General features: G+C 58.1%; 1 protein-coding gene across 2 annotated transcripts; it reads right to left on the bottom strand.

The window, feature by feature from the left end:
• Positions 1 to 820: 820 nt before the first annotated feature.
• Tsc22d4 (TSC22 domain family member 4) lies at positions 821 to 10,855 on the bottom strand. 2 transcript variants are annotated; one of them, XM_023714420.1, is made up of 5 exons: positions 10,438 to 10,855; positions 8,971 to 10,001; positions 6,597 to 6,757; positions 1,790 to 1,835; positions 821 to 1,477 (listed from the first exon to the last, which is right to left on the bottom strand). In XM_023714420.1, exons 2-5 carry the CDS (start codon positions 9,730 to 9,732, stop codon positions 1,268 to 1,270), a joined length of 1,179 nt encoding a protein of 392 aa, XP_023570188.1. In that variant the 5' UTR covers positions 9,733 to 10,001; positions 10,438 to 10,855; the 3' UTR covers positions 821 to 1,267. The 2 variants fall into 2 exon arrangements, with proteins under 2 accessions (XP_023570188.1, XP_004630564.1); XM_004630507.2 differs by having other exon boundaries at positions 1,790 to 1,838; positions 10,438 to 10,854.
• Positions 10,856 to 12,292: the final 1,437 nt, after the last annotated feature.

Raw genomic sequence — 12,292 nt, 5'->3', positions numbered from 1 at the left:
CATTGTGAGAGCCTCAGTGCTGGCCCAGAACCCAGAACTCGTGGCGCCAATTCCTCTGGCCTGGGCCCTTCTTGCCCACATCCAGGGAAGGAAAGTGACACTGGCTGAGGCCCAGGGCACGCTGGGTGCTTTCCACACCTTGCCTCATGTGGTCCTCTATAGTGTTCCAGTGTGAAATTCAGAAAGCCAAAGAGCTCGCTGCAGAGTGTAAACCTGGGGTCCCCACCCAGCTGGGCCTTCCTGTAGCAGGACAGCTCCCCTCTGCAGCTCCTCACTGGGTCCCCTCAAGGCTGAGGCTGCTGCTCCCCGCTTGCCCGCTAGGTGGGGTCCTTCTCCCCTGCTGCTGTCTGCCCTGGACTGAGCCCAGGTTGCCAGGGAGGAGCCTGCTCCCCTGAGGGCGGGCCTCAGCCAGCTGGGGGTGGAAGCCACTGTGGCCAGCCAGGCCTGGCGAGGGCACTGTGTGCCCGGGGAACCTGGCTGACGCCCAAGCTAGAGACAAGGGGCCTATTGAGGACCCCCGCTCCACCCCCCAGCCGCCACCCGGATCCAGCCTGCAGGGGGGCTCACTGGGAAGCTGGGGTGGGTCCTGCACCCTGGCCAAAGGCCTCATTGTTTCTGTGGCCTCAGCACGTGGGCAGAGCCACCCCCAGACCGCTTCCCTGCTCAGGCTGCCTGTTCCTTCCCAGGACCCAAACCGCTGGATTCATCTCTGGCATCTCCATCCACCACTGTACCAGTCTGGCCTGGCCAGGGAGGAACGAACTGCTGGCACCACCCCCACGCAAGTCTGGACGAAAGCAACTCTAGGCCCACCTCTAAATTCAAGTTTCTTCAGATTTTTAATTATTATTTTAAGAACAACCTGAATCCCAGAACTTCCAGATACTGTCCATATTGCCCTCCCCGGGTGGCAGGGAAGGGACACTTAGGGTGAATAAGGTCAGGGTGGGATCTGCCAGGAAGCCTCCAGCCCCTCCCCCAGTGCCATGGCCCAGAACACTGCTGCCTAGGGAGGGAGGGCAACTGGCACCAATCACTCGCGGAGGAGACTCCATCCAGCACCCTGTGCTGAACCCTCCCTCCTCCTTCAGGGTCTGGGGACAGGGGTGACCAGGCTAGGGTGGGGGACAGGCCAGTGCTGAGCCTTGCACTCCCAATCCCTGGGATCAGGGGGCATTAAAGCTGCATAGGAAGAGGGGGCAGGCAGCTGGCGTGAGGCCAGGTGGCCATGGCAGCCCCCAAAGGCACATTGTGAGGGACAGGAGGCTCAGATGGAGGGCCCGTTGGGTGGGGGAGGCCCGAGCCGGGGGAGCCCCGAGGAGGGCAGCTGGGCCAGCTGCTCTGGACTGGCCAGAGCACGCAGCAAGCTATTCTCCTGCTCCAGGGCGGCGTTGCGCTCCGCCAGGTCCCGGATCTGCTCCTTCAGCACCTCCACCTCCTCCCGGACCGCAAACATGAGGTGGGACTTCACCAGGTCCTGGGGATGGAAGAAGCGAAGCGTCCAGGTGGTTAGGCCACCAACCAGAGCCCCTGCCCAGAGGGTATGGCTGAGAGGTCTCCATGTCTGAGGAGGGGCTGCAGGGGAGGACACAGGGCAGGTGGAGGGTGGGGGTGAAGATGAGAGACAGGGACAGAGCTCACAGCCAGGGATGAGGACAAGGGTTTCAGGGCCATCAAGAGCTGAGGTGGAGATGGGGTCACCAAGGCAGAGTTAGTGCTCTTTTGAAGAGTAAGGCAAGCACAGGTGACACAGGGGTCTGATGATGGGGACCAAGATGTCCTCTCTTACCATGGCTTGTTCAATCTTGTTGTCAATGCCGCTCAGCATGCCGGAGCTACTACAGAGAGAGAGAAGCAGGAGGTGAGCAGAGCCAGGGGTCTGCACAGCACAGCCCACTCCTTCCCGGTGCCGCTTCCCTCCCTGAGCTGGCTGGCAGCAGCCTCCATCCCAAATCCCCTGTACCTGTGACAGTAGAGAATCAGGGGCAGGAGGGTTTTATCCACCCCCCGACCGGCTGAGGGCCGTTGCCCGGACCCCCCAAGGCCCCGGTTGTGTGGTGGCCCAGGTGCCCCTCGGAGAGGGGATGCTGCCCGAGGAGAGCAAGGAGAGGAGACGCAGCCCCTCTTTCGGGGCGGCCCTGGAGCTCTTCCCACTACTCGGGTCTCATAAGATGACACCATGGACTTGACAGAAACACCTGGCTGGGCCATCTCTGAGATGCAAGGGTCCTCAGGCCTCCCCCAAAGGGAGAAGGGTGGTATCAAAGCAAGCACCTGGGGGGCTCAGGGCCCCCCGGGCAGAGTGGGCTCCAGCTGGTGCCAGGCAGGCAGAGAGCCGATGAGGTGTAGGGGGTGCTGGCCTGAGAGATATACACCGCCCCCTGGGGCAGGGCCAGGCTGCTATTGGCTCCTCAGGGACACGGGGAGCCCCCTCCTGAAGCTCCACTGTGGGCAGGAATTCCCAGACATGGTGGGCCAGTGCCAGTGTCCCCTTCTCACCCTGGCACTGCTCCCAGAGTGGAAGGGAGGGGGCAGTCAGCTGCCTGCCTGGGCACACTGACCCCCTCCAGCCCCTCTGAATGGAAGACTTCTCGAGGATCTGATGCCTCAGGTTATGCACCAACAGAGATGCCTCATCATGTCTGGCCCGAGAGCCTGAGCCAGAGGGTCCTGCACCCGCAGTGGAGGAGGAACAGGAATGGTCACCATGGCAACAGAAACCCAGGCAAAGAGCCTTGGACATCAAATCCAGCCTATGCATGTGGACCTGCACCTGGGGTCATTAAGGCAGCAGTAAGAGTAGGAAGGTGAGGCTGGAGGTGGGAGTCTGGGAAGAGGAGCAGGACCTTGAAACTGACCTAGGAGATGGTAGGGAGCCAGGAGCAGTCTGACTGCAGTTTGTAATGAGGCCACCAGAGGGCGATTCAGGCCTGGCCAACAGGCCCGCAAGTCCAGGCTCCCAGCTGGCTGCAGTGTGCTGGGCTCTTGGTTCCAGATTCTGACAGTCCCTCAAGCTGTGCTGGCCCAGGGCCTTCACAGGCCTCTGCACCCTGCTCTCTGATCCAGGGCTCCCTCTCCACCTCCCAGACTCCAGGCCCTCACCTTTCCCTGTGGATTACAACCCACCCTCTCCTGCTTCTGCCTGGTCCTGGACTGGCCCTTCACCCTGTCCTGCGTCTTCCCACCCCCACTGAGCCCCTCTCTGAGCCCTGCTGCTCTCCAAGGCTGTTGCTGCTTTCTTGCAGGCCTCCACTCCTGGCTGTCAGCTCCAACTTGCTTCCCTACTAGGAGTTGAGCTCTCAATCCAAGGTGACCCTTGCATGAGGCCCTGCGGCCAGGAAAAGAGCTGAAGGGAGCTGGGAATTTTCCATTTTCTGTACAAACTGTGGGTGCTGACAAGTAGAGCAACCAAGGGAGTGACCAGGCCCCAGAAGCAAGACAAGCATAGCGGAAGGACACCTGGGATCTGCAAGGGACAGGGAAAAGACAAGACAGGACATTTAAGAGTAGAGGGCAGGCCAGGCCGAGTCCAAGCAGGTCTTCAACTATTTCAATTCATGACCCCTGGGTGGAGACTGGGCCAGCACAGAAAACCCAATACCTCATCCTACCCGAGCACAGACAGACACCAAAGAGGGACAGACACACACAGGAACAGAAGCACTGGGCCTGCCTGGTAGACCTGTGCAAAAGCGCCAAGTTAAGTTGCTCATTCTGGCCAGAAATAAGCATTTGCTGGCTGATAAACGACTACCTCCGATTATGTTGAAGGGTTCTGACAGCACTTCCCCTGAGACAGTCTAGCTTTATGCCACCCTCCATAAAGTGACATTAACACTTTATGCCACCATAGCACTGGCAACCCAAGGCCTCCGCTAGAGAACAGACAGGCTATAGCACTGTGTTGAAATTCCCAGGTCGGGCCAGGAGTGGGAAGCTTGGGTTGGCCAGACAGGACAGACCCTTCCCACAGGCCCCCAGAGCATCTACGTGAATTAAAACAAAATATCCCCTTCCTCAACGCATTTACAGTTATCTCTCAGCAAGCCATCATGACTTCTGGGCAGGGATGTGACTTCCAATGTGCGAGAGTTGTACAGTAGGTGAAATGCACAACTGAGGGCTCTGCAGGACTCTTGGGTCCTGTGGTGAGGACAGCCCGAGCAGCCAGCCTCTCCCTTTGAAGGTCAAATAAAAGTTTCAACACCAGGAGCAGATGAAGATGCAGGCTATGTGGGAGAGGTGGGGAGGGTTGGACACCGGAAAGAGCTGACTCTGGGACCCACATATGTTCTAGGAATCCCCAGGGGCCCAGGCCTGAAGCCAAGAGAGGGGTATCCAGCTGCCCTGTCTACACCCCTCCCGGATCTGCGGTGCATGTGGGGCCAGGGCCAGGCCAGAGAAGGGAGGGGGCTGGCTCTCTGCCCCATTTGAGTGAGTTGTCACTGCCTCTGTCCTCGAGAGAGGACACCCTGGAGCCCAGTGCCACCTCTGCTTCTCTGGGACACAAGGGTAGGAGACTGAAAAGAATATGGTTTTGGTGTGAGACACAGGCTCCATTTGCCAACCAGTAGCTCACTGGCTGGATGACCCTAGGCAAGTTGCTAAAACCCTCCAATGTGGAGCCTCAGTTCCTTCATCTTGAAGGTGGGATCATAGGATTGCTTTTATGATTTCTTTTCTTTTCTCTTTTCACTTTCCAGATTTCAAGAAGTAGGAGGCAGGACTGGACCCAAAGGGAGGCTGTTTCCTTTCATGCCTGAACCCCACTCCATTCCCCAAGCCTGGTCATCCATCCACTTACCCACCCACTCACCCATCCACTTATTCAGACCCTGATCAGACACTTCCCACCTGCTACACCCCTGTGGGAGACACAAGGATATTCCAACCCAGGAACATGGGGGCAGTCTGAATTCACCAGGCTGTCTGTTCTCCCATCTCCAAATCCGGGGATTGGGAAAGCACTTCCACTTCTTCACCTGGGACCCTGGCATGAAATGCCCAAGCCCACTTATAATCTTAAAAGGGAGGCCCCAGGCTGCTGGGACCCTGGTCTCCTGCCAGCCAGCCAGGTGAGGTAGGGTCTTACACATCCTACTCCTGGGGGATTGGGGGAGACCCAACCATGAGGTGAGAGCCCCAGGGCTTGGTAGCTGGCATGGAAAAGTGGAGGCTGGGAGCCTGACTGGACCTGACCGGTCAGACTAGGATGTGCAAAGGGGGTGGGACAGAGAGAGAGAGGGAGGGAACAAGTTGAAGGACTAGAGCTGAGGCTTCCAGAAGCTGAACCCAGTAAGACGGAGAAAGCAGAAGGTTGGGCTATGAAATCAACAGGGGTGGAGGAGGGACAGGGAGCCCTCTTGCCAGGGAACCTCCCAACTGGGAGCGGGGAGAGGCTGGGAAGAGCTGAGAATAGCAAGGATGGGGGCAGGTGACTCTCCCAACCCTGGCTGACCTCACACCTCACACGTTCCTGGGAGCCAGCTGGGAGAGCACAGAAGCCACAATGCCCGGCCCAGCCCCGCCTGGCACTAGCTCCCCAGCCTGCATCTCACTGGCTCCTGGCCACCCTATCCCCCTTCCTCTGTGACTCCCCAACCTCCCAAATGCCCCTGGACCTTTTCTTTTGTGGGTTTCAGGCCCTGATTCCAGAGAGGGTGGTACCACCTAGGGGAAGGAGCAACTCCCATCTGGAATGGGACCTTCCAGCACCCACCTACCCACTCCTGAAGTCCCACCCCATATTTCCTTCCAAAGAGGAAGTCCCTCCCTTCCAGAGCCTCCAACAGGAAGTCCCCCTCCTCCCTCCAATAATAATGGTGGCTCCATAGTCTTTCTTCCCAACTATCAGTCCAAAGCCAGAAACCCAAAGCCTAGCTATCAGACTCACAACTTTGTTCCTGCCTTTACAGCTGGCCAACATTTCTATGAATACTGAAACCTGGTCCTCAAAACAGGAAGTCCTGCCCACCCTGTCACCAAACAGGGCATTCTCCCCTAAAGGACAGAGCCAGAAAGTTCTGCTCTCATCAGTTGTCCCTTTGCCATGGCAAGGCTCAGCCCTTGTGGTACCCTTCACTCTGTCACCAGGTACATTCGCTAAGGGAACACAATTTTAGGGTAACACTTTTTGGTACTAGAAATCCTATGATCTTACAGTGGTCTATGTGAACTATAAGGGGGTCATGTCACAGTTCATGATGACACTAACGCACATGATTCCCAGCAGCAGGGACAGAGGGCGACAGAGCTGGGAGGAGGCCGAGTCCCTATTCTTGTCTCAGGCACATTTGCCAGTGGGTTCATAGGGTTGGCCAGATGAGCTCTAAATCTGCAAGAGCTCTGGAATTTGACAACAATGAGTCCCTTCAAACTCTCAAAGTCTCTGACTTGACAGTCCTAGGCCAGGAAGTCCCACCCAGCTCTCTCCAGAGAGAGGGAGTAGGTCCCAAATCAACTCTGCCCAAAGCTATGTCACAGCCAGGTCTCTTTGTTTAAAAGGTGTCCTCCATCCAGTTCATCTTGGGGGGTGGACGGACCCCCTCAGCGACCCCACGTGCCCACGTTCCCCCCACCCCACAGAGTCCACCTACCTCTCGTCATCAGCATCCAGGTGACCGCTGATGGCTAACATGGAACGGGCCAGGCTGAAGCTCTGGGCCGCTGCCGTGCCAAAAGCGTCTGGAGATTTGTGAGCAAGGCTGGCATCAAAGTAGAGGGCGGGGGAGCCCGGGCGAGAGTCAAAGGGGTGCACCTGGAAGCAGAAGGGGGGAGCCGCTACACTGAGAGCACAAAAAGGGAGTCCCCTTCTTTGCCCCTCCCCACTCTTTCCCCAGGACGAAGGAGCACTGTTCCCAAAGCTGTTTCTTCCCAGCCTTGGTGAAGGCAGAAGGAACCTGGCCACAGCATTTGAGGACTGGCTGAGTAGTTCATGGGGTGTCAGACAGGGGCCCTGGTTTCTAGCTCTGCTCCCTGCCTTCAGCCCAGAGTTTCTGTTGTCTATCTTTTCATTTATTTTTCAGTGCTGCAGACAGAACTGGGTTCTCACATGCTAAGCAAGCGCCCCCACAGCTGAGCTACATCACATTTTTTTTTTTTTTTTTTTTTTGTGGTACTGGGGACTGAACTTGGGACCTTGTGCATGCCAGGCAGGCGCTTATGCTGCTGAGCTGTCTTCCTGGTCTCCCATCTGCCTTCTTAAAGCGACTCCAACATCCTTTGCTTAGAGGGCACTGCCCCTGCCATTCACTCGCCAACTGAACTGTTTCACTTTTATAGTACCTAATATGATCTGAAATTAAAAGTATTTATTATGTCTCCCCAACTAGAAGGTAAGTTTGTTCGGTTGCTATTTGTAGAATGAATGAGTCCTCAGAGACTGGTCCTCCTCAACCCCCATTCTAGCCTCTGCTCTCCAACTTCTGGGGCCTCAGGTGAAGTTCAACTCCTCTCTTCCCAGCTTTGGGGTGGGGGTGGGGGTCGCTGAGAGCAGGAGGCTGGGCGTGGTGGGGGTGGCTGCAAAGGGGCAGGGGCGACCAGAACAAGACAAGAGGCCTCTGTGAGGCCCTGAGAGGCCCAGCTTCTCGCTAAAGCCAGGAACAGAGTCCAGGGTGGTGAGAGGGCCAGAGGAGAGGAAGGGTCCACAGGTGGTGCCCCAGCTCAAGAAGATGGAAAACCTCAAAGAGAGACAAAGTTTGCGGCAGGGAAATAGCCACACCATACACACACACACACAAGAAGGATCTGGACTCTCAGTGGTAGAAGGAGGGTTGGGGAGGCTGAGCAGAGAAGCGCAGGCTCAGTGGCTCCAGGGGAGGTTCTGGCAGGGTTCCAGCCAGAAAACAGAGAGGCTGGTGGCCCGCACTGGATAGGTTTTGGGGCTGGGACTGCATCTTCTTCCCTGGAGCAGGAACTCTACGAAAGGGCTCCAGGGGGAGGGGTGAGGGTCAGGAGCCCGGAGTGGAGAGCAGGACGGTGTGGGGGGAGCCGGTCCTGACCGGTCCTGACAGGGCCCAGACATCCAGGCTCAGGATATTTTTACACTGTGGTTTGTGCCCAAGGCCAGGAAGGGGAAAGAGCCCTCATCCTCTCACTCCCTGCCCTTCCTCCCTCCTGGAGACCAAGGTGTTATTTTCTCCTCCAGGGCAGAGGCTTCCAACCCTCACATCCCTAGCTTCCCACACACACAAACCCCCAGCCAGGGACCCAGGCATCCTGCCCCCAGCCCAGACTTGTTCCTCTTTCAGAGGCAGGAAGCAGAGAAAGCACAGCTTAACTCCTTCCCTCCTGCTCCCCCCCACCACCCTCTGCTAGCAATGCTGGGTAAGTTCAGAAGACTGTGGGGTGATGGGACAAACTGCCCACCCCCATCCCTGTGACCCCAATTCCTCAGTCCCTCAATGAAATCTGGTTTGCAACAGAACTGGCAGGGGGGCTAGGAGGGGACGTGGTGGGAAGAAGACAGACATCCTAGGTCCTGGATCCCCTAGGTTCTGGATCTGACAGTCTTGCAATGGAATGCCTACCTTTTATGGCTGCCCCAGCCCCTGGCAGCTCCTCCCTTAGGGGCCCAGCCGGAGCTGGAGCCTCCACACTCATCACCTGGAGCAGCGGGGACAAGGGTAAGGTAGAAGGTGCAGGTGACATGAGTGGGCCACTTACACCACAGGCCTTATGGAGACAGAGTGAAGGGGCCAAAAGCAACAATCTAAAGGCCTAACAGAAAGAAAGAAGGTGAACAATGCAGGAGACAGTCAAAGAGATACAACAAAGGAGGAACAGACTTCAAAGTGTGATGGCAGGGAGAGGGGAGGGGCTTTCTGACCTACCTGACACACAGATGACAGCAGAGGTGGGAAGGACAGGATGGACTTGGAGGCAAGAAGGCCCAGGATGGAGGTTAAGCCCAGGCTAAAATGGCCAAGCACAACTCTCAGATGTCTCCCCAACCTGGAATTCAACTCTTACCTGCCCTATCTCCTCTGGAGCAACCAAATCCATCGTCAGCCGAACAGTTCCATCTTTCCTCCGGGACAGTGGTGGGGTCCCCACTGCTGAGCCCCCAGCCTCCACTTCCACTCTCAGGGAGGGTAGGGGCGTGGCAGCCAGGGAGGAGCCTGTGCTATCCCCAGTCCTGTGCTCTGGGGGGCGCTGCTGGGGCGGGGAGGCTGACAGGAGGGGTGTCTCCACCTTGGCCTTGCTAGGCACAGCCAGCTGGCCCAGTCCCCCAGTGAAGGAGCGGGCCTGAGGTCCAGGGGAGCTGGGGGGTGGGCGGAGCCAGGAGGTGGGGCCCTGAGACAGGCCTTGCTGTGGGATGGGGGTGCCCAGGCCCAAGCTAGTCAGCTCCAACCTGGAATCCAAAGATCTGCCCCCAGTCCCCCCTGAGGCCCCTCGAATTCCTTCCAGGAGCCGACCAAAGCTTGGGGGTTCCAGATCTCTCTCGTAAACATCCACACACGTCCAACGACCTCGGCGATAAGGCTCTCCCAAGCCGTGGGGCAGCTTCACAACCCGGAAACGGGAGGCGGGGGCACCGGGTGGAGGGGAGCCATTCCTCGGGGTGCCCCTGCCCCCTGGGTCAGGGCTCGGCTCCCCATTGGGCAGGCGGGGAGGGGGCCCAGTGGGGGCCGGTGGGGCAGGAGGATCTGAAGCCCCCGGGCTCCCTGGGCCCTCGTAGTCCGTGGTGACGCTGGTGATTTGGAAACTACTCTTCTTCTTGCCCCCACTCATGGTCTTTGGGGGTTCTGGACTGGGCAGGGCTGGGGGAAGGGCTGTGCTCCCAGAGCGGGTTCAGGCACCCCTAGAACAGGGGGGCCACATGGCGGGGGCATCAGGGCCCCTGGGGATGTCTGGGTCCGACATGGCAGGAGGCCTTGTGGGAAGTGGGGGTGCCTGGTTGGTGACGGGAGAACCGGGGAGGGGAGGTGGCGGGAGGGGGGGGGCAGGGGCAGGTTTTTCCTGCTGCTGTCCTTGCCGTACTCCAGAGCTGAGTTTGCAAACTGGAAAAAGAGAGTATGAGTGAGAGTGAGAGAGCGCGCGCAAGCTCTCAAGCAGGCTACCTCGGGGCTTCCTCTCTGGGGAGCAGGATGGGGGAGGGAGGGGAAACCGCTAGAGACCCAGAGACAAAGAGACAGGCAGAGATGACAGGCACAGGAGCAGAGGGGACAGAACACGGAGGGGACAGAACGCAGAGGGCACGAGAGCGTAGGAAGAGGCGGCTGAGACCCAAAGTTGGGCACAGCCTGGGATTCAAACTCGCGAGACCGAATCGTCCCCAGAGCTTGGGACTCCGGGTCCGGGGTGAATGCGGGAGATGAAGCAACTCGTCGTCTGGCCTGACGAGCCTCCCACCCCCTCGCCCCGGTTAATCCCCACATCCCTGGGGCAGGCCTTTTGCCCTCCGCCCCAAGCGCCCCGCCCAGCCCCGAGCCCTACCTCTCCGGCCTCGGCCGCTGAGCTGAGCCGGGGTCCCAGCGACTACGAGGTCGGGCTGTCCTCCGAGGGCCTCCTGGCCTGGGCAGTGCGATCAGAGGCTGCCCGTCGCTCTCCGGGGGCTGCGCCGCGCCCCGCGAGGCATCTCTGGGAAAGTTTGTGTGCAGAGGGGACGGAGCCGGCGCCTGCTCGCCGGGCCTCCGCAGCCCGGGGGCTTCCGACCGCTCGGTGGGGGCGGCTCAGCGCCCCGCTGCTCCAGGTGACAGCCGGTCCAGGCGACAGGGTCTCCCAAGGCTGCTCAGAGTGGCCGCGCTGGGTCTGGCGGTCCGCGACTCGGCTCCCTCCGCTGCGGCTCGGTCTCCGTCTTTCTCTTTCTGAGCTGTTGACAACCCCCACACCAGGAAGTCCTGCCTCCTCGGGCCTGCTCACTGCTCCTCTCCACCGCCTCCTCCTCCTTCCCCTCTTCCTCCTCCCTCCTCCCTCCCGGGGCTCCCCGCCAGCTGGCCCCGAGCCAGGCCTGCCACAGCCGCCGCTGTAGCAGTTGCTGCACGGCTGGGGCCCCAAACAGGCAGCCTTAACCCCACACCTGCTGGGCCTCAGCCGGGCTCTTCCTCCGGGGAGGAGCGGGAGAGGGCGGCGGGCAGGGGGAGGAGTCTGCGCCGGACCAGGGATTCCCTTACTTGTAGGCACTTGCTGCCATTGGCCTGCACCGAACAAACCAGGAATGTCTTGGGTGCCGGGTTGCCCCTAAGGGCCATGTAAATGCTATGGTGCAGGCTGGTGGTTGTCACTGTCAGAGGTCTCTGGTCTATATGGTGAATGCATGGGGAAATTCCTTTCTCTGTCTGTCTCTCTGTCTCTGTCTCTGTCTGTCTGTCTGTCTGTCTGTCTGTCTGTCTGTGTCTGTGTCTGTCTGTCTCTCTCTCTCTCTCTCTCACACACACACACACACACCTTTTAAAAATTCAGTAAAGCTGGGTGTGGTGGTGTATACATTCAAGGCTAGCACTCTGGGAGGCTGAGGCAGGAGGATTGCGAACTTCCAGCCCAACCTGGACAACTTAGTGACTTGGCCAGATGCTGTCTGAAAATTAAAGAGGGTGGGTCACCTCTAGAACAAGTTCCTCATGATCAGGTGCCACAAGACCACCATCTCCGCAGACGCCGAGGCATCAGGCACGGTGTTCAAGCCAGCATGAAGGCATCCTCAAGTGGCTGCCCCATGGGCAGAGGCTGTACAAGGATGAACAGCTTCTAGATGATGGCAAAACATTGGGCAAGTGTGGCTTTGACAGCCAGACAGCAAGGCCACAGGCCACAGCCATAGTTGAGCTGGCTTTCCGGGCAGATGACACCTTTGAGGCCCTGCGCCTTGAGCCCTTCTCTAGCCGGCTGGAGCTTCTAGATGTGATGAGGCTTCAGGACTCTGGAGACAGTGCCAGTGAACAAGCTGTGCAGTGAGGGCCCTTTGCCCACCCAGAGGCCTGTTGCCCCCCCAAAAAGGGATTTAGCTTTCAAATAAATCGAAAAATAAAGGATGCCTAGGGCTGTAGCTCAATTAGAAGGCCCTAAGTTCAGACCCCAGTACCAAATAAATAAATAAATGGTTATGAAAACTTTCGAAGTAGAGAAAATAGTACAATGAACTTCTTAGGTACTCATCATATAACTTGCAAAAACTACTCAGAGCCAATCTTATTTGACCTCTCCCCCTCCTCCAATTTTTTTTTCTTAGACTTTGCTGGAGTTCTTTTCTTTTCTTTCTTTCTTTCTTTCTTTCTTTCTTTTTTTTTTTTTTTTGGCGAAACCAGGGATTGAACTCAGATCCTTGCATTTGCCAGTCAAGCGCTTATCCTAC

Source organism: Octodon degus, unplaced genomic scaffold (assembly GCF_000260255.1).
Source record: "Octodon degus isolate 3935 unplaced genomic scaffold, OctDeg1.0 scaffold00035, whole genome shotgun sequence".
NCBI classification, from domain to species: Eukaryota; Metazoa; Chordata; class Mammalia; order Rodentia; family Octodontidae; genus Octodon; species Octodon degus.
The sequence above is the reverse complement of the archived record's forward strand: the minus strand, read 5'-3'. Positions and strand labels throughout refer to the sequence as shown.

Excerpts from the sequence above, each read along its gene's own strand:
- Tsc22d4 (XM_004630507.2), bottom strand. The coding sequence starts at position 9,732 with ATGAGTGGGGGCAAGAAGAAGAGTAGTTTCCAAATCACCAGCGTCACC. Across the intron at positions 1,839-6,596 it reads CTGGATGCTGATGACGAGAG|TAGCTCCGGCATGCTGAGCG; the intron begins GTAGGTGGACTC and ends CTCTCTCTGTAG. Across the intron at positions 1,478-1,789 it reads ACAAGATTGAACAAGCCATG|GACCTGGTGAAGTCCCACCT; the intron begins GTAAGAGAGGAC and ends TTCCATCCCCAG.